The sequence below is a fragment of the Oryctolagus cuniculus genome, chromosome 17 (assembly GCF_964237555.1).
Source record: "Oryctolagus cuniculus chromosome 17, mOryCun1.1, whole genome shotgun sequence".
In the NCBI taxonomy this organism is placed as follows: Eukaryota; Metazoa; Chordata; class Mammalia; order Lagomorpha; family Leporidae; genus Oryctolagus; species Oryctolagus cuniculus.
In genome coordinates this window covers 34,513,564-34,538,999 of record NC_091448.1, presented here as the reverse complement: position 1 = coordinate 34,538,999, position 25,436 = coordinate 34,513,564, and the positions used below count along the sequence as shown (strand labels likewise).

The window sequence follows — 25,436 nt, the reverse complement described above, 5'->3', positions numbered from 1 at the left end:
TCTCCCATGGGGTACAGGGCCCAAGCACTTGGGCCATCCTCCACTGCACTCCCTGGCCACAGCAGAGAGCTGGCCTGGAAGAGGGGCAACCGGGACAGAATCCGGAGCCCCGACCGGGACTAGAACCCAGTGTGCTGGCGCCGCTAGGCGGAGGATTAGCCTATTGAGCCGCGGCACCGGCCAGGTACTGATTCTTAAGGAGTGAATAAAGAGAAAACAGCACTGGGATGTCAGAATGTCAGTCTGTGGTATGTTTCTGCTGCAGAGGAAGAAGGAAACATGAGGTTCAAGGCCAAAGAGGCCAGCAGCTCTGTGTCCCAGCACTCTGGAAAGGTGGTAGAAGATGGGCTGCTCCTCACAGATCTGATGATAGAGGTGATCACGAAGACGACTAAGGCAAATACGTTTGGAAGAAGCACCCCAGGGCCAGCCATCTCCTGAATTTTGGTGTGTGAGTCATATATGCAGGTGGCAAAGAGGAAAGGTGTGTGAAGTCAAGCCTGTGTGGGCTGACTCCTATCTCCATCTCCATCTCCATCTCCATCCCCATCTTTCACTACTCTCGGGCTCTCTATGTTACAGCCACGTGGGTCACTTTTCAGTTCTTTGGATGGGCCACAATCCTCCTTGCCCAGGACTCTGGCATAAGCTATACCTTTGCCTAAAATTCCCTCCTCCCTGACATTTATGGTTGGCTCATAGATAAATCTATTCACCCTTTCATGCTTCACCTCTCACCTTAAGCATCACCACTTCCTAAGGGAATCTTCCTGGGTCAACCAGACCAGATCAAGTTCCTCTTTGAGCTTCTACACAATCTTTTTCCTTCCTTTCACAGCACTTACAGCAGTATAAAATCATATAAATACGGGATTATTTGATTATATGTCTGTTTTATCCACTAGAATGAAAGCTTCAAGACAGTAGGTATGTCTTTTGCTTACCACTATGTACCTCGCACTATAGCACAATGCCTGGCACACAGGAAGAACTTACTAAATACTTATTAAAGGAATTAATAAAATCAGATATTTGTAGATAGGGAGTAGAGATGATAATCCTAGCTACTATCTGATAGGATCCTATGAAACCTAAATATGAAGTTGCTTTGCAAAACATAAGGCACTATTTACACATTATTAAGAAAGCTGGTTTACAGAAAAAAGTTATACAAATTATATATATATATATAAATGAAGATACAAAAATTAGAGCTCTAGAAAAGAAGCCCTTTTTTTTTTATTTTTTTATTTTTTTGACATGCAGAGTGGACAGTGAGAGAGAGAGAGAGAGAGAAAGGTCTTCCTTTGCCATTGGTTCACCCTCCAATGGCTGCTGCGGCTGGCGCGCTGCAGCCGGCGCACCGAGATGATCTGATGGCAGGAGCCAGGTACTTACCCTGGTCTCCCATGGGGTGCAGGGCCCAAGCACTTAGGCCATCCTCCACTGCACTCCCTGGCCACAGCAGAGAGCTGGCCTGGAAGAGGGGCAACCGGGACAGAATCCAGCGCCCCGACCGGGACTAGAACCCGGTGTGCTGGCGCCGCAAGGCGGAGGATTAGCCTAGTGAGCCGCAGCGCCGGCCCATTTTTTTTTTCCTAAAAGTTTACCTGAAATTTTCTCCTCAAGGCCCGGGTCATTACTGGAGTCAGTCCAGTTCCTGTGTCCATATTTTCTTTATTGGTAAGAGGAGTTCCACCTGGACTCCTGCAAAGTGATGAAAAGATTAAGGGTTATGTTTTATGCCAGCCTTTCAAATGGACTTAGAAAATAAACCCAGAGAGTGCATGTTACCTCTCTACATTGACTTTTCTAAGCAGTTTCCGTAGATCAAGCTGGCTCTTACCAGGAGTTCTGATAAAAGAAAAATATAAAAACATATTAAAAAAATGAAGATCTAAAAATTAGAATTTACCATTTCTATCAGTTTATTTCTTAAGCAAAGCAGTCATTATTATAGGCAACTTCCTAAAGAGTAGCTCCATTTGTTACATTAAAAAATAGCAGTAGATTCTGATGGGAGCGTAAGATGATATATAACCATTCTAATAAGTGAAAGTTCTTGAGCTAGTAATTATATGCATAAGAATCCACCCTATTAAAAAAAAACCTCAGCCATAAACATAGATGATAGATAGAGATGTTCATTGAAGAGTAAAAGAAATAACCTAAATCTCTCAGATGAGTCTAATTTATGAAATTTATATATATTGAACTGTATGTATTAAAGAAATAAAAGTGATACTTTAAGTTAATTTTTAATAAGACAGGGAAAGTTTATGACATAGTAAGAGGGAAAAACTATAACTGTTTCTATATCTATAATATACTGTTGCAAGCACATGTACACACACACACACACCCTTATTTCCTGGATTCCAAGACACACTAATTTTCCTATTTTATTTTTGAAGTCAGGCTATTAAAAAAATTCTTGGACATGTTTCTTTTTCTTCCAGAATCCATTATGAATTCAATAATGTGTCTTACAACAAACAGCTCTTTGAAATGCAGATGAGTGGGTATATGTCAAGGAAAGACTATAATGATAAACAACATGGCTGTCTCCACTGGTAGGATGGTTTAGATGCTTCTGGTTTTCTTCTTTAAGATTTTCTGTAGATTTTGGTTTTTCAACAGGGAGAACATATAATTTTTAAAGTTAGAAATAGGCAAAAAACCATTTAAGTAGCAGGAGAGCATAACACTGTGCAGTTCCTTACATCAGGACATTTGTGACTCGAGATGACAAGACTTTGGAGTTAGGTTTCAGGGTAACACGCTGCAGGTCAGAGACAGTGACTAGTGGGTTCCGTGACTTTGGTGATGGCTCAAGCTTTAATCATAAAATAAGATATTATTAAAAACACATTTTAAAATATAAGCTCAAAATCTAAACATGATGAAACAGTAAACAGTTGAGTGCTAAGTTTGTGTAAGATAGATCCACTACTCTAATCAATTTTTAGTCCACAGTTTCAAAGAATATCTCTACCTCTTAGGAGTAATAGTTGGTAGATAACATTATCTAATTAAATAATTTTGGGGTAGCCCTATTTTGTTGAGGAGATAAAAAAAACTTTACTAAAATAAAACGTCAATACTTAATTTGGTGACTTCTATTCACAGGCTTAAGCTTATATTTTTTTAAAGATATATGTATAAAAATGTATTTATTTATTTGAAATGGAGAGAGAGAGAGAGAGGATTTTCCATCTGATAGTTCATTCTCCGAATGGCCACAACAGCCAAGTAGAAGCCAGAAGCCAAGAATTCTATCCTGGTCTCCCACATGGGTAGCATGGGTCCAAGTACTCGGGCCATCATGACTGCCTTCCAAGGTGCATTAGCAGGAAGCTGTATCAGAAGCTGAGCAGCCAAGACTCAAACTGGCACTTTGATATGGGATGCTGCCGTTGCAAGCAGTGGTAAACCACTGTGCCACAATGCTGACCCCACATTTATTTTCCATAAAGGGGCATCCAAGTTAAAAGCAGAAACACCATGTATATGGTCAATGACAACTTACCTTCCTTCTTTCATCAAAACTTGGTGTCTTCTTTAATTTCACATTCAGTAGATCTTTAACTGTGATCTGCATGGGTCTATCTTTTTTTAATGGTCCTGACTTAAGACACATGGAGAGGTGAGAATTAAAATTGCAACCAAGACATCTAGTAAAATACAAATGTAAATCTAATTTTTAAAAACTCAGGAGTTAAGGTCTAACTGTAATTTACGTTAGGAACCTATCAAATTCCACTAAACCAAGAATGATCCTATTTCAGTACCCATGAATATTAAGCTTATTGAAAAAAATTCATCAAAATGTCAATAGTAACTAAGAGATGGGCTAGCTCTCTGCAATAATGCATCTTCTAGTAAGACAGGAATTGGAGGAGTTATTCGGATTGAAACAAAGTGTTGCTTGAATTATGTAGAGAGATGAATGTATAGTCCGAGAGATATGGACTAGGGCAAATAGAATAGTAGCTCTAGATTTAACATATCTATTTTAATGTTTTTGTTTCATTTTTCATTCTTTTATTATTATTAATTTGAAATGTCGACACAAAGAGAGAAACAGAGAGAGAGAGAGAGAGAGAGAGAGAGAGAAACACAGAGATCTTCCGTCTGCTGGTTTATTCCCCAATTGCCAACAACAGATAGGGCTAGGTCAGGCCAAAGCCAGGAGCCTGGAACCCCATCTGTGTGTCCCACGTGGGTAGCAGGGACCCAAGTACTTGAGCTATGACCTGCTGCCTAATAAGGTGTGCATTATTTGGAAGGTTGAATCGGGACTTGAACTTAGGCACTCGGATATGGGTGTCTTAACCAGTGTCTTAACCAACAGGCCAAACACCCACTGCCTCCCACCTTTAAAAATTATTTATTTTATTGGTTTGAAAGGCAGAGCGACAGAAAGGGTTAAAAATCACTTTCATTATTCCTAAATCCAACATTTGTAAATTCACAAGTACTGAGTTTTAAAAACAAAACAATTAACACTAGTAAGCCATGGCATCAGAACACAATGTAGTCTTCCTGATCAAGCCCTCAGCCCTAAAAGATCAATGAGCTTTACTCCTGAGTACACACAGACCCGAACACACCCGTACTAGGTAGTGTCCTACCTGAAGTGCTTTAGTGCGATCAGATTTTCTGAACAGCAAAGGTGCCAGGGGGATCGGAGGAGGTGGGAGGGGAGGGGGCGGGGGAGGCGGGGGCGGGGGAGGAGGCGGGGGCGGGGGCGGAGGGTGGCCCGCTGGCTGTGGCAGTGTGGTAGGAAGTATAGCTTGGCATTCTCCAGGCTTGGTTAGCGCAGGGGCAGGCACTTGTATAAGTTTACCACTCCTGAGACACATGTGACCACAGTTTGAACAGGAAGAATTTCTTGAGACAGTCTGGAAGAAAACAATACATTTGGCAAGTGACTAACAGGTGAATTTGGTTCTTCTGGTTGAGAGTTATCAACATTAGAGCTACCATAGATTGAATGCTTCCCCCTTGTACTACGTGCTTTATAATACTTCCTCATTTAATGACCCTGGGTTTCTTCATTTCATTTGTTCATTTATATACAAGGAGACTTCAAGATGTTGGTGGAAACTTCCACCAACACATATTTAAATATTAAATATTAAAATATATTTTAATTTCATTTTCCACTAATTTTTGAAACTGCCTTATGTATATATATTTGTTTTGTATGAGTTTATATGCCAGCTACTGAGGGTATAAAGTGAGCCCTGTCCATTATTACATCATGGAGCTGACACTCCAGTGAGACATTAAACATGCACAACCATAATCAAAAGAGAATAAACAAAACCTCCCTAAGAGCAATGAAGTGTGCCCTGAGCATGAACAGCTGGAGGCTTGGAGATTTTCAGCCATGACCTCCAGGTTGAATTGAGACTTAGCAGGGGAGGGGACTAGCGGAAGAGTTCCCTTCTGGGAAGAATACCCACTGCACTCAAGAACACTGCATGTTTTAGGAACCCATGGAGAGGCCGAGGGGCTGGGACCTGGGCTGGCGAGGGCTGAATTGTGTGCCCCAGCATTCCTCTCCCGAAGTCTTAGTCTTCAGCACCTCAGAATGTGACTGTATGGGAAATACAGGGCCTCTGAAATGAGGCCATTGGGGTGGGTTCCAATCCAATCAACCTGGAGTTCTTATAATAGGAGGACATGTAGGTATGCAGAGAGAACAGACCGGGTGAGGACACAGCAGGAAGGTGGCCATCTGCTAGCCAAAAGGGACAGGCCTGCCTGCCCCTCATACTTCTCACCTCAACTGTGAGACAATAAAGCAATAAAACCACCCAGAGTACATGAAATAGGGGGATATGGTGGAGGGCTTGGTCACATTTATAACAGAAGAGCAGAGAAGGGGGAGAGAGGGGTTAAGGCGCTCACCCAGGCGGTGGTGACTACAGCAGCCCCAGGAAAGGAACACCATGACCCCATGGCTGCCCTAACAAAGGTTTTAAATGATCCAAATTTATTTTCTCACAGGGCTGGAGGCTCAGAGTCCCACATCAAGGTGTCTGCCGGGCTGTGCTTCTCCCAAGGCTCTAGGGGAGAAGCCGTTCCTTGCTTTTCCCAGCTTCTGAAACCTGTCAGCTTTCCTTGGTTTCATCTCAAAATCCTTAACTTAACCACACTAGCAGAGACCCTTTTTCCCCAAATAAGGTAATGTATACAGATTCCTAGAATTGGAATTTAAATGTGACTTTTTGGAAGTCACCATTCATCTACTCCCTACAAATGGCATTTTACAGATGCAGAAATTGAGCACCAGAGAAATGAAATGACTTGCCGTTTCCTCCCTTGGCTAGTTCTTCTTCTTCTTCTTCTTCTTTTTTTTTTTTTTTTTAAGAGTTTTACTTTATTTGAAAATCAGAGTTACAGAGAGAGAGGGATAAACAGAGTGATCTTCCATCCACTACTTCACCACCCCTGATGGCTGCAATGGCCAGGGCTGGGCCAGGCAGAAGTCAGGAGCCAGGAGCTTCACCCAGGTCTTCCATATGGGTAGAAGGAGCCCAAATACTTGGTCTATCTTCTGCTGTTTTTCCCCGATCATTAGCAGTGAGCTGGGTTGAAAGTGAAGCAGCCTGGACATGAACTGGCACTCATATCGATGCCGCTGGCATTGCAGGTAGCAGCTTTTCCCGCTAGGCCACAATGCCGGCCCCGGCTAGCTCCTCTTGAGCTACAAATTCCATGAGCAAAGGTAGAATCCCTAAAGCTTCTCTCCAGACCAAGCACACAAGGCTGAGAACAGGGTCTTTAGGGGAGTTTGCTGTAGATATTTAGAGTTTTTTTTTTTTTTTTTTAACTTAATGCATGAGTCAAAAAAATAGAAATCACTTGAAGTATTTAGAAGAGGGGGAATATGATAAAGGAAACTGATTACTCATGCAATGGAAGGGGACTGTGAGGCAGGCCAGGGATTCACAACAGGAAGCCACTAGCACCCTGAGGCTGGAGAGACAAAGCAGAGGTGGTAAACCCACAGGTCTGGAGCCAGCTGTACCCAGAGACTCAAGAAACCAGAAGAATGTCTGAGGGACACTACAAAAGATCTTAGCAGATGGAATTAAAGGATAAACTTACTTTGGTGGAAAAAAATTTGAAATCTGTGTCTATAGGGGTATTCCAAAAGTTCATGGAAAATATATTTTATAAATTTAAGTGTACCCTTGTATTTAGGTAGGAGCAAGGACCAGTGAGGCAACCGTAACCGTTGTTGGAGAAATGATTCAACACAAAGAACACAGGGTCCATCATCAGTGTCTTCTGTTGGCCCTGCATAATCAGGAGCCAGGGAGACATCAAACCTAACATGGAGCTGGGGCAATGCAGAGTGCAGGAGTCAGCCCACCTGTGGAGAACAATCTCTGCCCTCCCTCAGCCCACATGAGTGGTGTGGGACAGCCGCTGAAGGGCTGGCTACAGAACCCAGGACAAATTCCCTCTGCTGACGCTCTTCTGAAATGAAAATAACAATCTGAGGCTGCCAGCAACCATGTGCCTACCACTGGGACAGAATCCATGAGAAGAAACATACAAAAGAAGGCAGAACCAAAACAAGGGAGCAGAGCCAGGATTCTGACAATATCATTTGAGTCTCTGGATCCAGCTATAACCTAGACTTAATCAGTTAAAAAGGCTTAAACCAATCAGTTGTATTGTGATTCTCTCACTTGTAGATAAAAATAGTTGGTTGACACAGCCTTCTAAAACATTCTTAGGGAATGAAATAACATGGGCTTCATTCTGTAGTTTTATATCAATTAACTTCCTCAATTAATTTGGATGGGTGATTCAGGGTTAAAATATGACAGATAGCCCAAGTACTTGGGCCCCTGCTACTCACGTGGAGGACCTGGTTGGAGTTCAGGCTCCTGGCTTTGGTCCAGCCCAACCCCAGCCACTGTGGTCGTTTGGGGAGTGAACCAGTGGATGAAAGATCTCTCTCTCACACTGTAATTCTGTTTTTCAAATAAATAAATAATATCTTTAAAAAAATAGTTTGAAGGGGTGAGGGAAAAAAGGGAAGGTTTATAGAATCATTATACACACACACACAATGCACATTCTATACTTTTAAATGCTTTCTTTCTAAAGTCTGTTCAAAGCACTGCAGAGTCACCAGCAGCAAAATGCTGACAAGAAAGCTATAAAATTACAGGAATTCAAAATAACAATGAATTTACTTCCAGAACTAAAATCTCAACTGGCTAATTAATTTGTGATACCTTGTATCACACACAACTAATTCCTTTATTGTTTTCTTTTTATTTATTTATTTGACAGGCAGAGTGGACAGTGAGAGAGAGAGACAGAGAGAAAGGTCTTCCTTTTCCATTGGTTCACCCCCCAATGGCCACTGCAACCGGCGCGCTGTGGCTGGTGCACTGCGCTGATCCGATGGCAGGAGCCAGGTGCTTCTCCTGGTCTCCCATGGGGTGCAGGGCCCAAGCATTTGGGCCATCCTCCACTGCACTCCCGGGCCACAGCATAGAGCTAGACTGGAAGAGGAGCAACCGGGACAGAATCCGGCGCCCCAACCGGGACTAGAACATGGGGTGCCAGCGCCACAGGCGGAGGATTAGCCTATTGAGCCACGATGCCGGCCATATTATTTTCTTGTACATTTACTTATTTCTCATCCTCTGGTTCACTCAAGTGCCTGCAATAGCCAGGTCAGGGCTGGGCCAAAGCTGGGAGCTGGGAACTGAATCCAGGTCTTCTATCTTCCACGCTGGAGGCAGGGACACAACTACAAGTTAACCCATCACTACTGCCTCACAGGGACCACATTAGCAGGAATCTAGAGTCAGGAGCCAGAGCCAGATATTGAACCCAGACATTCTGATGTGGGATGCATGAGTTAATATTGTTAATGCAAGGCACAAAACCCAGAAGATGAAAAAGGCTGTACTGTGAAAAAGCAAGTCTCTTCCCACCCTGACCCCCGCTATACACTGTCCATCACTAAAGGCAAACAATGTTAGCAATTTGTTGTGTTTTGGGGTGAATCATTTTCTCTTTTCTCCTCCACCCACCCTTGTTAGAACCCACACCTTCTTGGGCTTTACTACACAGATCACAACGCAGGACTCCCTGGCCATCTGGTTTGCAGCTGGAGACCAGAGCAGGGGAAGAAGGGTCTTGTCAGGCATGCTGCAGGCCGACTGGCTCAAGGGAGATTTCAGCTCCTGCCAGAGAGCACTCCAGGATCTCCAGGTTCTGATACGCTCCCTAGCCTTTTGCCATGCCAGGCCTGGGGTGGTGAGAGCTGCCTTGCCATGTGGGGTGGTGCTGTATTTCTCTATATCCTGTCCATGCTTTTACAAATAATTCCTCCATCTAATTATCTTCAGATTATCTTGAGTGTGCTATTTGTTTCCCACTGGGTTACTGACTGATAGCCAATAACATTTCAATAGCATTCTTTGCACTAATGGGTACATCAGTACTTACATGTGTATGTTCACTCAACTAAGCATTTTCTGTGTATGATCAAAACACATATTTATATGAAGTCATACATAGGAACATCTTATAAACATGATTCTGCATATATTTCTGTGTTTCATTTATTCTTGTATTCTTAAGATCATACCTTATTAGTACATATGGAACTACCTCATTCTTTTTAAGGGTTATATAGTATTCCATTGCATGAATAGATAATAATTTATTTAATAATATATTATTTGATATTTAGTGGGTTTTTTCATATCTCACAGCAATAAATAACTTTGTATATACGTATAAAATTTTGTTAGATCAATTGAGATATATTTTTCAAATTTTCATAGACATTACCTAATTATAACTCATATATATTTTACTAATTTATGATTTTCTCAACAATGTAAGAGTGTGCCAATTTCTCCAAACTTTTTGTTTTTTTGTTTATTTGTTTTGCTGGTCTGAACTTAAAACGTTACTCACTGAATTTAAAAAAAAAAAAAAAATTAACTGATTTGAAAGAGCAACAGAGAGAGAGAGAGATCAGCCATTTACTGGTTCCCTCCTTGAGTGACCACAACAAATAGATCTTGGCCAGGCTGAAGCCAGGAGCCAGAAAGTCCACCCTTGTCTCCCATGTGGGTGGTAAGGCCCCAAGTACTTGGGCAGTCATCTGCTGCCTTCCCACTGGCGTTAGCAGGGAGCTGAATTAGAGGCTGAGCAGCTGGGAATTGCAGGATGCCCATGTTATAAGCAGCGGCTTAACTTGCTGTGTCACAACACTGGCCCCACCTATTGAGGTTTATTTTGAATCTGTTTTGTGTATGTGGCAGGGACTACCAATTGTCTACCCATATACATTTTTGCCTTTTTTGTTAGTAATAGGAGACCTGATTTTTAGCTAGACATCCTGTAATCCAGATAAAGGACTAAGCTCCCCAGGTTTCCTTAGGGCTGCATGCTATTATATAGCTATGTTATAATGAAATGTAAGTTCTCCATGTGACTACAGGGAAATCTCCTTTCTTTCTGATGCCTAAAATGAATCTATGATGCAGGAGCTCACTCAGCTGTCTTGGATCTCAAGGTAGTATGTTACAGATGGTGCAGTAAGACAGAAGGAGCCTGATGTCTGTGAGATCCCTGTGACAGCTCTAGATTGCTTTCTTCCAAGGTCTTCAGGTGGGGAAAAATGAACTTTTATTTTGTTTAATTTGAGGTCTTGTACCTTGTATCACACACAATTCTGATTCACTCTTGAATGAAATGAGCTTTACTCATGTATTTATGACTAGTTTGTACTCTTTTGTGTGTGTTTAAACACTTCCTATTATTTCCCCATTTTACTATTGAGTTGTTGGTCTTTTTAAAAATTATTAATTTGTAGGAGTTTTTATATATTCAAAAAATTAATTAATGATTTTCCTGGCATTTGAGCAAATATTTTCCCCAGCTTTTATTTGATTTGGCTTATCATATCTTTTACCATGCATTAATGTTTGATTTTTATGCCTGACTAGTTATTTAAAATTTCACAAACAGCAGGTAAAAATGTTTTCTGATCCTCTGCCTTGGTCCTGAGCCCTGTGATCCTGAAAAACAAGGATGGCTAAAAAATTCCCCCATCTTTTTAAGTTTTAGGAAACAGATTTCCACAAAGACTGTCCTTCTCTGTATCACTTATAGAAGACATGGATGACTCCCTCATTTATCCATGACAAAGCCAGAAACAGACCCTTAATTTTTATTTTTTGGTCTGATGTATGATTAGCTGAATTGTTTGATGCCACTGACTGATGAATATGGACAAAACTAGCTGACATCAAGGGAAAACTAAGGCCAACTCTCCCATCAGATCATCCCACCTGTTCACCCTACTCCTAACAGCCACTTCTTTGTAGGCTTGTTTACTCCTAACTAAAAAAAGAAAATCTCATTCTGCCTCATGTTTAAGGTGCTTACAGATCTTATGAAAAGAGAATTTTCCCTTCTGTGACCATCTTTTCAAATAAAGTCTCCCCTTTAAAAGTCTGGTTCTGCATTTGTTTTTTATGTGACAATACTGACCTTCAGTGCTTCCTGGAGCTTGCATAATTCACTTTCCAAAACACAAAACTGTTGTTTCAGACTGTAAAGTTCCCGGTGGCAGATACGGGATGGAAAGATGATGTCTTTCAACACTTCTAAACTCTGAAATTCACAAATAAACAAGCCTGAATCCTATGAACAATATGATAAACACAAGGAAAAAAAATGAATCAGAAAAGGGGTTTTATCTGGGTTTTATGGAAGCAAAGGTAGTAATAGCTTGCCCCATAATTTCATCTCATCTGAGCTTAGCCTGAGTGTTGCGCTGACCTGAGCATATGGACATATAGATACAAACATCAAACATTAAGTGCATAGAAAAACCATATTGCTGAGAACAGGCATGTCAAACCCATACCGGGACTACACAGTTGTGGCACCAGCTGTATATAGACCATACTCTATTTGTCCAGAGCTTTATTGCATCTTTGGGAAATCTGAAGTTCCAGAATGATCTTAGCAAGTTTCTGCTATGGGAGATTTCTGCTGAAGAAATAACCGTTCTGTAGGAAAAACAAAATCAAACAAAATAAATAAATAAATAAAAAAAAAACCCTGTCAGAATAATAGCCTCTCATTAAGTAAGCAAGAGGCTGCTTTCATAGTTAAACTCAGTAGCAGAGACTCCCTAACACCAAAACCTTCATCAGATGTCAAAATTCAGGTTTTTATTTATAGAACAGATATCTTATCAAGTACCTGTGATAACATGGCTGTTGTGATGTTAAGCCACGGCTTGGGGCACCCACTCTCATATCAGAGTTCCAGCTACTCTGTGCTTCCAATCCAGTTTCCTTCTTTTTTTTTTTTTTTTTTGACAGGCAGAGTGGACAGTGAGAGAGAGAGACAGAGAGAAAGGTCTTCCTTTTGCCATTGGTTCACCCTCCAATGGCTGCTGCGGCGCGCTGCAGCCGGCGCACCGCGCTGATCCGATGGCAGGAGCCAGGAGCCAGGTGCTTCTCCTGGTCTCCCATGGGGTGCAGGGTCCAAGCACTTGGGCCATCCTCCACTGCACTCCCTGGCCACAGCAGAGGGCTGGCCTGGAAGAGGGGCAACCGGGACAGAATCTGGCGCCCCGACCGGGACTAGAACCCGGTGTGCCGGCGCCGCTAGGCGGAGGATTAGCCTAGTGAGCCGCAGCGCCGGCCTCCAGTTTCCTTCTAATGCACACGAGAGGCAGCAGATGATGGCCCACATGCTTGGGTTCCTGCCACTCATGCGAGGGACCAGATGGAGTCCCTAGCTTCTGGCTTCTGCCTGAGCCAGTCGTGGCTGTTGTAGGCATTTTGGGAGTGAATCAGTGGATAGAAGACTGTTCTCTCTCATTCTACTTTTCAAATACATGAATACATAACCTTAAAAAAAAAAAAAAAAAAAAGGTACCAGGGCTGGAACTGTGGTATAGCAGGTAAAGCCTCCTGCAGTGCTGGCATCCCATATGGGCGCCAGTTCAAGTCCCGGCTGCTCCACTTCTGATCCAGCTCTCTGCTATAGCTTGGGAAAGCAATGGAAAATGGCCCAAGTCCTTGGGCCCCTGCATCTATGTGGGAGACCCGGAAGAAGCTCCTGGCTCCTGGCTTCGGGTCCGCATAGCTATACAGCCTTTGTGGCCATCTGAGAGTGAACCAGTGGACGGAAATCCCCCCTCTTCTCTCTCCCTCTGCCACTCTGCAATTCTGCCTTTCAAATAAACAAATAAATAAATCTCTAAAAAAGAGGGAAAATAAAAGAATAAAAAAGTACCTACTATATTCCAGGTACAAGGGATTCAGAAATGAAAAACATAGTTAAAAATACTGTATGGAGCCGGCACTGTAGCACAGCATGTTAACCTGTTGTCTGTGGTGCTGGCATCCCATTTGGGCACTGGTTTGAGTACTGGTTGCTCCACTTATGACCCAGCTCCCTGCTAATGTGCCTGGGAAAGCAGCAGAGGATAGCTCAAGTGCTTGGGCTCCTGCATGCACAATCTGACAAAACTCTTGGTTCCTTGTGGCCATTTAGGGAGTAAACTAGCAGACAGAAGATATCTCTCTCTCTCTCTCTGTCTCTGTCTCTGCCTCTCTGTAACTCTGCCTTTCAAATAAATAAATCTGTCCTGTGGGCTCATTAAGGAAGAAAGACACATTACATAAAATATATGGATTCTATCTATCAAAAGAGAAAATCACAACAACTGTGTTTAATACTCTTAATTGGCTTTATTTTCCATTCTGGAATTGGGCAACACTTCATTCCATAAAATATGGTCCAAACCAAAAAGATTAGTTAGCAGGTTTTTTTTTTTTTTTTTTTTTTTTTAAGTTTATATACTTGAAAGGAAGAGTGATATGGGGTTGCGGTGGATGGGGGGGGGAGTGAGAGATCTTCAATTTTCTAGTTTACTCCCCAAATGCCTGCAATATCCAGGGTTGGGCCGATACAAAACCAGAAACAAGAAGCCAAGAACTACATCCAGAGCTCCCATGTGGCCCATTGTATGTGCCATTCTATGCTGCTTCCTGGGTACATTATCAGGGAGCTGGACTGGAAGCAGAGTAGTCAGGGCTTGAACCAGCACTCCGATATGCGATGCAGGCATCCTAAGTGGCATTATAAGCTACTGCACCTCAATGTCTACCCAGAAAGTGTTTTGTGAAAGCAGCTATAACAACAAAGAAGCACATAAAGTATAAGTTATTATGAAAACCAGCACCCTACCATTTCTAGAACTGAGTCTCTTTCAATAGTACATTTAAGTTGTGAGTCAGAGAGTAAATGGCCAAATTTTATGAAAACTAAGATTTAAATTTCAGTCTTAGGTCTCTTTTTAATGTAGTTGCCAGATTTATGAAATTAAATTCGCTGGGAAAGTAGAAAATAGGTGTTGTGCATTTGAACACAATTCCTTGGGATTTTTATTTAATTTGATCTCTCTAAATTGTTAAAATTGAATTTCAGATAAAAAATAAATTTTTTTTATTTGACAGGCAGAGTTAGACAGTGAGAGAGAGAGAGAGAGAGAGAGAGAGATCTTCCTTCCGTTGGTTCACCCCCCCAAATGGCCGCTATGGCCGGGATCCGAAGCCAGGAGCCAGGTGCCTCCTCCTGGTCTCCCAGGCGGGTGCAGGCGCCCAAATACTTGGGCCATCCTCCACTGCCTTCCCGGGCCACAGCAGAGAGCTGGACTGGAAGAAGAGCAACCGGGACTAGAACCTGGTGCCCATATGGGATCCAGAGCTGCTGGTGGAGGATTAACCAAGTGAGCCATGGCGCCAGCCCCAGAAAAAAAATAATATATTCCAAATGTTGCACAGGACACATAATACAAGAAAGGTATTCATTCTTCATCTGAAATTCAACTTTCGTTGGGCTTGGGACTAGTGCTGTGGCGCAGTGGGTTAGGCTAATGTCTGCAGTGCTGGCATCCCAAATGGTTGCTGGTTCAAGTCTCAGCTACTCTACTTCTGATGCAGCTCCCTGCTAATGCGCCTGGGAAAGCGGTAGAGGATGGCCCAAGTTCTTGGGTCCCTGCACCCAAGTGAAGCTTCTAGCTCAGCCCTGGCCATTGTGGTCATTTGGGGAATGAACCAGAAGTTGGAATACTTTTCTCTCTCTCTCTACTTTCTCCCTCTCTGTAATTCTGGCATTCAAATAAGTAAATAAATCTTTAAAAAAATTTTTTTGGGCCTTCTTTATTTTTATTTGCTAAATCTGGTATCTATCCTGAACTGATAAGATCCAGTGTTTTCTCTGTGCCATATGACACCTTACCTTTCTGGTGAGGGTAGTGGAGAAGGAGGTAGTTTGGACTGGAAGAGAGAGTCTTCTTTTTTTTTGAGTGATCTCTTATCTTTAGTTTTAAGCTTTCTTCGTTGTTTGACCCTGGGCATGATTTCTGCAGAGAAAAATTTTTAGTTTTTTACTTAAGAATAATACAAACAAATAGAAAGTGCACAAACCTGACATGCATAGTTCAATGAATTATCCTAGAGTGAACATACCCTTGTAACCACCACCTTGGTTAAGGAATAGGTCACTAACTTACATGCCAGAAGTCTCTTGATACAGTGGAAAACGTAAACCTTGATTTAAGCTATCTCTGGAGAGATTTTGGTTTTGACATTATATTTCTATTCTCTAAGTTTGTTTTGCTTGTGATGCTTTTTTTTCATTAGGTCAAATTTCCTTTTCTTTATAACAGAGAAAATGGCTATTACACATGTGTACATGTATTGAAATGCCATGGCCGGTGCCGCAGCTCAATAGGCTAATCCTCCACCTAGCGGCACCCAGCACACCGGGTTCTAGTCCCAGTCGGGGCGCCGGATTCTTTCCCGGTTGCCCCTCTTCCAGGCCAGCTCTCTGCTGTGGCCAGGGAGTGCAGTGGAGGATGGCCCAAGTGCTTGGGCCCTGCACCCCATGGGAGACCAGGAGAAGCACCTGGCTCCTGGCTTCGGATCGGTGTGGTGTGCCGGCCGCAGCGCGCCGGCCGCAGCGGCTATTGGAGGGTGAACCAATGGAAAAGGAAGACCTTTCTCTCTGTCTCTCTCTCTGACTATCCACTCTGCCTGTCAAAAAAAAAAAAAAAAAAAAAAAAAGCCACACTCTATCGTATAAATATACAATTACTTCTTGCCAATTGAAAATTTAAAAAGACAGAAAATGGCTATAGCTAGGTTATGGTCAGTTACTGAAAGAAAGAAAGTTTCTATACCAGACACAGTTACTGAGCACCCTCTACAACAGGTGGATCTGGGAGTGTGAGCAGGAAACATCAGCCGTTTATTGAAAGCCTCTTTACTATTACGCAGCTTCACCTACATTTTCTAAATAATCCTCACTATCCTGTAAGGTAGTTGCCCTGACAAAGAGGATTTTTATTTCCATTTTTGCACAAGAATAAGCCGGGGGTTAGAGCATTAGATAATCTACCAACATAGTATATAAAGTGTAAAGTCCAGATCTTTATGTCTTCAAGCATGGTGTTCTTTCAACTATTCTGTTGTGCAACAGAATAAATAGGCAATATATAATAAAATAATTATTACCCAAAATCCAAAGCTGTAGGCATTTTAAAATATTGTTTTAAAGCACATAGAGAATGTATTTATTTGAAAGGCAGAGAGAGACAGACAGATCTCCCATTTGTTGGTTTACTCCCCAAATGCTCACAATAACCAGGGCTGGGCCAGGCTGAAGTCAGGAGCCTGGATCTCCATTTGGGTCTCCCACATGTGTGGCAAAGACCCGCGGACTTAAGCCGTGCCTGCTCTCTCCCAGGGTGCATATTAGCAGGGAACTGGAGCAGCAGGGACTCTGGCAATCAAGAGGCTACTTCAGCCGCTGCACCAAATGCCCACCCCATCTCCAGAGCATTTTGAAACATTATCTAGTATATTTATATCTTAATCTAAATCATTTTCTGCAGAGAATTCAGTCAGAGCTAGTTTCCCTTGTTGCTACCTGAGAGACAAAGACTTGTTATTCAGTAGCAGAACTGAAAATGGTCAGAAGACCTGGGCCTCTTTCCCTTCCAACTTACATTTGAATAGGAACAATCAGCCGTTAAAATCCACATTCATTCCACTTCTGTTCACTCAGAAACCTTCCAGCACTTGGTATGCCGCTCTATGCTTGCTCAGCTCTCAGATTGCACTGGCTGGGGAACTGCCCCACACCCTGCTGTGGGCTGTAAAGATCAAGTGGTTGGGTTCCAAGAGTGTGCATTGGACATGCAGAGGGCACTCCTGATGGCAATGGGTGACAGTGCCTGGAGCAATAGCTCTTCTAGAAGTGAGGATTCTCCAGGGCATCTTACTGCAGTTAATTGTCAGGTCCTAAATTAACAGCATGCTTTTCTGAATTGTACTTAGAGGTCTGAGAGACACACCAACAAATAGCTGGCTTTACTTCTATTATATAACTTTTTCTTCCTACTGAAATAATGAAGGTAGGCCAAACAGGGATTATTAGGCACAAGAGATGTCTACAGGATTGATTTATTATTTAACTTAAAGTGACACAAAACAAAACATTTGTGGGATACAAATATTTAAGACAGCATCCCAGAAAAGACCAATGACCTCTGTAAGGATCCCTGGAATCTACTGATTTCCATGGCAACTTCTATTTCCTTGTCTTCTCCCTGGCCCTTATCATCTCTTTTCTTTCTATTCCCTTTCCTCCTAACGTCTTTCTGTTAGGGACCCAACTGACCCAGAGAGCCAGCCTTCTGCCTTCCATTTTCCTGTATTTACCAATCCTTAAATTATGCAAATAGTGTTCTGAAAGGAGCTTAAAAGTTCTTGCTTGAGATGCCCATGTCCGAGTGTCTGATTGAGTCCTGATTCCTCTACTTCAGGTTCAGCTTCCTGCTTATGCTTCAGCCTAGCCCAGTCCCGGCTTTGTGGGCATTTGTGGGGTAAACCAGCTCTGCCTCTTTGCCTTTCAAAATAAAAGGAAAAAAAGTTGGACCTTCTGGTTAAACTTGGTGAAATAATTCTAACAAAGATTCTCTGCTTGATCACAATTTAGTCAGGCTCCTGAAGCTTCTCCCATGCCTGTTTATGCACTTTCTAGTAGAATCTAGTTTTAGCCAAGAACTCTGTGAAGTTAGTTTATCCCTAAGCTTGATACCTTGTCAAATTATTCATCCTCCACTATCTCCCAGGGGATATCTGATCATCCTAGCCTGTCTTTGGCAAAAATCCTATAAGGTCTAATTTGCCCGAATTCCCCTTACCTCTGTTTCATCTTGGAAACGATTTTCCATCCACTACTCTGCTCCTTGGCTATAAATTCTCACTTGCCTGCATCATTTTAGTTAGGCCCAATCTCTCTCCCCACCACAAGGACCCATTGCAGTGGTCTCTATTCCTATCCAGATGGTGCTAGGCATTTGGCCTAGAGGTTAGAACACTGATTAAGACTTCCAGATCCCGAATTGGAGTACCTGGGTGTACTACCCAGCTTTGGCTCTTAACTCCAGCTTCCTGGTAATGTGGTCCTTGGGAGGCAGTGGTGATGGCCTCAGTAACTGGGCTCCTGCCATCCACACAAGGAGACTAGGGTTGAGATCCCACCTCCCAGTTTGAGCCTGGTCCAGGCCTAGCAGAGTTCCAGCTCTTGTGGCATTTGGGAAAAGAATTAATGAATGGGAGCTCTTTTTCTATTTAAAAAAATATATATTTATTTATGTGAAAGGCACCATTACAGAGAGAGAGAGAACGAGAGACAGAAAGAGTGGGATCTTCTATCCATTGGTTCACTCCCCAAATGGCCACAATGGCCAAGGCTGGGCCAGGCTAAAGCCAGGAGTGAGGAGCTTCATCTGTACCCACATGGGTACAGGGGCCTGAGGACTTTGTCTATTCTCCACTGCTTTCCCAGGTGCATCAGCAAAGAGCTGGATCAGAAGTGGTACAGCCAGGACTCAAACTGGTGCCCACATGCTGCCACTGCAGGTCATGGCTTAATCTACTATACTACAGCACCCACCCCAAGCTCTCTTTTTCTGTTTGCCTCTCTCTGTCTCTCTGCCTCCCAAATACATAATCTAATTTTTAGAAAGTTTATTTTCAACTGCTTGAAAGGCAGTGGGGGGCGGGGTGTGAGAGAGAGAGAGAGAGAGAGAGAGAGAGAATCTTTCATCCTCTGGTTCACTCCCCAAATGCCTACAACAGCCAGGTCTTGGGCCAGTCTGAAGCCAGGAGCCTGGAACTCCATCCAGGTCTCTCATACAGGTGGCAGTGGCCCAACTACTAGGGCCATTATCTGCTGTTCTTGGGATGCATTAGTAGGAAGCTGAAGTAGAGGTACTAGGATCCGAACCAGCACTCAGATGGTGCTGCAGGAATTCCAAGTGGCAGCTTACTGGGTTGCTTCACAACCCCTGCACATAAGTAATTAAATTAAATATAAAAAAAGAAGATACTCTTTAAAAATGTGGAGAACGTGGCTATAATTTAAAATTTTGTTTTGTTTATAGTCATATTGTGGCAGCACAAAAAAATTGAGAAAATATTTCTACCTTTGAAAACTATTCTTGGATTCACCAAAGAAGTTGCTCATGTTGCCAAAATAAATTTTTGTGTTTTACTTTGTTTTATTTCAGAAAAACAAAAAAATTGACCAACATTCATATCAGGACTACATGTTCTGGAAATCACAACTATAATCTGTAAACAATAGGGGCCAGCATTGTGGTGTAGTGGGCAAGGCTGCTGCCGGCAGTGCTAGCATCCTCTATGGGCGCTGGGTCAAGTCCTGGCTGCTCCACTTCTGATCCAGCTCTCTGCTAAGGCCTGGGAAAGCAGTGGAGGATGGCCCAAGTCCTTGGGCCTCTGCACCCATGTGGGAGACCTGGAAGAAACTCCTGGCTCCTGGCTTCGGATCAGCACAGCTCCAGCCGGTGCAGCCAATTGGGGAGTGAACCAGTGGACTGAAGATCTCTCTGCCTCTGCCTCTCTGTAACTACGCCTTTCAAATAAATAAATAAATAAATCTTAAAAAAAAAAAAAACCTGAACAATAGCATTCTTTGAGACTCAACTGGGTATGTGGAATTTACAGAGTACTGAATATTTTATTAGCATTTATCATAATTGGTTATTATCACTATGTCAATAAACTTGTAATAAATGTATATATGTGTATTTATTAAACATTTATTAGCACACTTCTGCTCCACTCCCTTTTAAAACATCATAAAAAAGGCAGTTAAGGAATAAAAAAGGCATAAATCTATAGGGCAAAGGATGGGAGTGGAAACTGTAAAAGATGTTAGATGCCAGCCAAATTATGGAAAATGAAAAGCAGTTGGAGGGGCAGTAACTGACTTGGCAGAACATAAGAAAGCTGAGACTTAACTGTCAGGATCAGGAAAGCCAACAGGAAGGAAGTCAATTCCCAGGACTCTGGTGGAGAAGATTAGGGAATTGAAAGCACCTCATATCTTTGAAGATTGGGTTAGTGTTAAAATGGGATTGATTGAAAGCCATTTAAAGATCGGGTAGGCCTCTGGATTCTCTCCTCCAGCCTTTGTCCTCTCCAGTAGAGACAGATCTGTGCTCTGGAGAAGCTGAACCTTAGAGACACTGAATTCTGGAGCACCAGGCAGTCTGGTCCTATGTGTGTCATCACCCACATAATGGAGAATGACCTTGAAGGGAAGAGTGAGGCTTTCAGTCCCTTTCCTCAGCTCAGCCTGCAGAACACAGGCTACTAGGTTTAGTGCCTTAAGCCACTACCACCTCACCCTGCCTGCCAGACACTAAGAGGGTCCTCTCCAGAGAAATTGGAGGTCCCAAGAAAAAGGACCTAAAGATATTGCCATCCGGGGGTCTTCCCCTCAAAATGGCCAAGTCCTTGACCAATTTGCTTACTATGGTGCCCCCAAGTCAATAATATCCATCTCCCCACTCAGACCTCCCAATTATTATTTTTTTAAATATTTGTTTATTTGAAAGGCAGAGATGACAGAGAGAGAGAGAGAGAGAGAGAGATTGTGTGTGTGTGTGTGTGTGTGTATGTGTGTGAGAGAGAGATAGAGAGAGAAGAGAGAGAGAGAGAATTATCTTCCATCTGCTGGTTCACTCCCCAAATGTCCACAATGGCTGTGACTGAGCCATGCCTAATCCAAGAGCTAGGAACTCTAATCTGGCCTCCCACATGGGAGGCAGGGGCCCAAGTATTTGGGCTGTCTTCTGCCTTCCTATGCTCATTAGCATGAAGCTAAATCAAAAGCAGAGCAGCCAGGACTCCAACCAGCATCCAAATAGCAGAAATAAAAAAGTGCAGAAGAACAGTTGGAAGATAAAGTTTTAGAAGGACAGAAGAGGGAACATGGAGAATTTATCAAATAAACAATATAATATTATTTATATATAATATTATATATAATACTACTTATTATATTATATATAACATTATATGTTATCTAATATTATATTATATATAATATTATTTATCAAATAAACAATTTCTTAGAACTGTAGGACTTGAATTTCCAACCTTAACAGTCCACACTGAGTATCATCATTAAAAATCATAGTGAGTCATGCTATCATTTAAAAAAATGAAAGAAATTTTAGTAGACTTCAGATCTGTATGCCTGGTTCCTTTCAGCTTCTTCACTGCCAGACTTAGGGATACGGACTGCTTCAGTTTCTCTGGCTGAGATATAAAGATCTGCTGTGTCGCACTTTAAGTGTCGCATTATCCTTATTTTTCCTTGACTTTGACAGATTTGGCATCCTTTCACCTGGCTGTGAGAAGAATGTCCTTGATTTCCTCCACTTTCTAAGGCACAATTATGAGGTATGGAGTGAGGGCACAGACCGGCACCGCAAATGGTGAGAAGCCAGAGGCGTGCTATCTTTTAGAACCCCAAGAATTAAAAACTCCCAGAGGGGGAAAAAATATAGTCTACTACAAGAAGATAGAATGGCATCAGACTGGAATTCTGAAGGACAGTGTTCTCCATTAGAGAAAACTATATGTGTCTAAGCTTTCAATCGGCCGACGTAAGAGAAGACAAATGATGAGACTTCCCAGGATAACAGTGCAGAAATCCCTGGAAGACGGCTTTGTATCAGATATTAAACTGATAAGAACAGAGGCTACATTTGATTTTAGCCAGAAGGCCAAGAAGCAATGGAAGATAGCTTTGTAACAGGCAAGGTAGTAAATATTTAAGCTTTGCAGGTAATATGGTCTCTGTCATAACTGTTCAACTCTACCACTTAGCACCAAAGCAACCATGGCCAATATCCACACAGAGAAGTTTCGCTGTGTCCAATACAATTTTATTTATGGCCACTGAATGTGAAGTTGCTCTAATTGTCATGTGTTGCAAACTATTACACTTCTTTTTTTTTTTTTTTTCAATTTTAAAGGTCTTAAACCATCCTTAGTTCCCGAGCCCTACAAAAATTGTAGTTTGAAAACAAACCAACACAACAGTAGCTTGCCATTGAAAACAAACCAACACAACAGTAGCTTGCCTGACCCTTGACCTAGCCCATAGTCAGTGAAGACTGGAGCAGGGGGACACAGGGCTCACCCATTGTGTGTGATGTAATAGCCATCTAATTAAAATAGTAATCACTACATGCAGAGATTTAAGAGAATATGAGATTATTTCAAAAAGTTTGTGGAAAATAGAATTAAGACTTATTTATTGGTACAAAATGTTTTTGCAATCCTGCAGGTGGTTTTTTTTTTTTTTTTTTTTTTTTTTTTTTTTTTTTTTTGACAGGCAGAGTGGACAGTGAGAGAGAGACAGAAAGAAAGGTCTTCCTTTTCTGTTGGTTCATCCCCTTTAATGGTCACTGCGGCCAGCGCACCACGCTGTTCTGAAGCCAGGAGCCAGGTGCTTCTCTTGGTCTCCCAGGTGGGTGCAAGGCCAAGGACTTGGGCCATCCCCCACTGCACTCCCGGGCCACAGCAGAGAGCTGGACAGGAAGAGGAGCAACCGGGACAGAATCTGGTGCCCCAACCAGGACTAGAACCTGGGGTGCCGGTGCCGCAGGCAGAGAATTAGCCTATTGAGCCACGGCACCAGCCTAGTCCTGCAGGTTTTTAATAATATCCATTTTCCAAGAACTTTTAGAAGTCCCATCAAGTATCAAGTCTGTCAAGTCTGTCAGGGAAGAAAAGCACAGTCTGAGGATATTCTTAGATTGTTCCATTCAAAAATAATCACACCTCTTCCAAAAATGAAAGATAACAAATTTCTATATCAAACAGATCAGAGGACTCAATAAGCTAAGATTTGTTCCATTGTCATTGTTTTATTAAAAACATTAGGTACTGTGCCCAATTATTGGGATAACTGTTCAATTGAATGAACTTTTCTGTGAATTTTTAAGTTTTTTTATTTGAAACGCAGAATTACAGAGAGAGAGAGGCAGAGACAGAGAGGGAGATCTTCCACCCAGTGATTCACTCTTCAAATGGCCACAAAGCTAGCAACCAGGAGCTGCTTCTGGATTCCCACATGGGTGGCAGGGGTCCAAACATTGGGCCATATTCTGCTACTTTTCCTAGGTGCATTAGCAGGGAGCTGGATCAGGAGTAGAGCAGCCGGGACAGGAAAAGGTGCCCCATCTGGGATACCTATGTTGCAGGCGGCAGTGGCTTAACCCGCTTCGCCAAAATGCTGGCCTCTCTATGAACTTTTTAAAGTATCCTTGTACTTTTCCTCTTTTCAAAGTGGTAAGGAGACTTCCAAATTCCTTTTGCTGGGTTCTGTGGGATTCCATTTGGTAGCACTGGATTTAGAAGCTCATTCTATCATGATTCCCCAAAGCATTTTTCATATTTATATTGAAAAATACCCTTCCTTCCTTTTTATTGCCTTGCTTTGAAAAGAATTAAAGGATGGTTATAAAAACATATGCCATCACATGGTTTAAAAAAACAAAAGGGGCCTGAATTCTGGCACAGTGTGTTAAGCCACTGTCTGCAATGCCAGCATCCCATATGAGTGCAGGTTTGAATCCTAGCTGCTCCACTTCCCAACCAGTTCCCCGATAATGGCCTGGGAAAAAGCACTGGAGGATGGCTCAAGTATTTGAGATCCTACACCCATGTAGAAGACCCGAATGAAGCTCCTCGCTCCTCGCTCAGCCTGGCTCAGCTCTGGCTGTTGCAGCCATCTGGTTGAGTGAACCAGTGGATGGAAGATTTCTCTCTCTCCCTCTCTAATTCTGCCTTTCAAATGAATAAATAAGTCAATCTTTAAAAGAAATAAATAAAGGCTGGCGCCACGGCTCAATAGGCTAATCCTCCACCTGCGGCGCTGGCACACCTGGTTCTAGTCCTGGTCAGGGCACCGGGTTCTGTCCCAGTTGCCCCTCTTCCAGGCCAGCTCTCTGCTGTGGCCCGGGAGTGCAGTGGAGGATGGCCCGGGTCCTTGGGCCCTGCACCCGCGTGGGAGACCAGGAGAAGCACCTGGCTCCTGCCATCGGATCAGCGCCGTGTGCTGGCCGCAGCGTGCCAGCTGTGGCGGCCATTGGAGGGTGAACCAACTGCAAAGGAAGACTTTCTCTCTGTCTCTCTCTTGCACTGTCCACTCTGCCTGTCAAAAATAAAAATAAAAAAAAATTAAGAAAAAAGAAAATCATTCTCTAGGAGCTAGCCAGCTAGTGTTTTCTTTTTTTAGTTAAGAGAATATGTGTTAATGCAACTACATTCTGAGAAATCTCTTGGTCAGGAAGGATTTAGTTAATCAATTCACATCTTTATATGGCTAAAGGATGGGTACAAAACACTTTCCAGTAGGAAGATGCAATTAAATAACAGAGTAAGAATTACAGGTTTTTTGTTTTTGTTTTTTTGGTTTTTTTGGTGGGAGTTGGCAGTGCTGCTTCTGTTAAAACTACACCCTGTGATATGAAACGTTCTTTGATCAGGGGAACTTCCAAGGTGTGGCAGTAACGGAAGGAAATAACAGTTCATTTCATTACCGTTTTCTAAAGCACATTTTTATGGGGATCTTTTACACTCCCTCACAAATAGGCTTCAGTCAAATAATCGATTTCCATGATCGGTTGAAGTGATTCTTCTCAAACACCTGATATTTGCTTCCATTTAGTTTTACGTCTTCTGCTGGGAACCCTTGCTTTTTCTAGTTCCTGTGTTGTCTGTCAAAAGCGATTACAGTTCCCTAAAGCCTCGTCCAGCACGGTGTGAGACACCTCATCAACTGGGTGCGCTTTTAGAATTGACAGAAAATGAGCGGGTATTCGGTCTACGAGAAGTCACCCAGTACTAGTTCCAGTCCAGAACACCAGAATCACAAGGGAGAATCGTGTTAAGATAACAAATTCCGATTTAATCAGTCTGGGTGGGGCCCGGTAATTTGCATTTGTAACA

The 25,436-nt window shown here is 42.6% G+C and overlaps 1 protein-coding gene and 1 pseudogene across 5 annotated transcripts in view; both read right to left on the bottom strand.

The window, feature by feature from the left end:
• PRR11 (proline rich 11) overlaps positions 1–25,436 on the bottom strand; it is a 30,513-nt gene that overhangs the window by 4,365 nt on the left and 712 nt on the right. For 2 of the 5 annotated variants that reach the window (XM_008271202.4, XM_008271203.4), the window contains exons 2-9: positions 15,331–15,454; positions 11,936–12,080; positions 11,557–11,679; positions 4,635–4,904; positions 3,530–3,628; positions 2,724–2,836; positions 1,795–1,854; positions 1,611–1,707 (exon numbers count right to left, since the gene is read on the bottom strand). In XM_008271202.4, coding sequence (XP_008269424.2) covers positions 1,611–1,707; positions 1,795–1,854; positions 2,724–2,836; positions 3,530–3,628; positions 4,635–4,904; positions 11,557–11,679; positions 11,936–12,080; positions 15,331–15,449 — 1,026 coding nt within the window. In that variant the 5' untranslated portion in view covers positions 15,450–15,454. Of the gene's footprint in view, positions 1–1,610; positions 1,708–1,794; positions 1,855–2,723; positions 2,837–3,529; positions 3,629–4,634; positions 4,905–11,556; positions 11,680–11,935; positions 12,081–15,330; positions 15,455–15,604; positions 15,626–16,273; positions 16,295–17,101; positions 18,004–25,436 lie in introns of those variants that run through there. The other 3 variants (XM_051824803.2, XM_070060987.1, XM_070060988.1) reach the window with 3 other exon arrangements.
• LOC127484568 (U2 spliceosomal RNA) lies at positions 22,050–22,213 on the bottom strand (annotated as a pseudogene).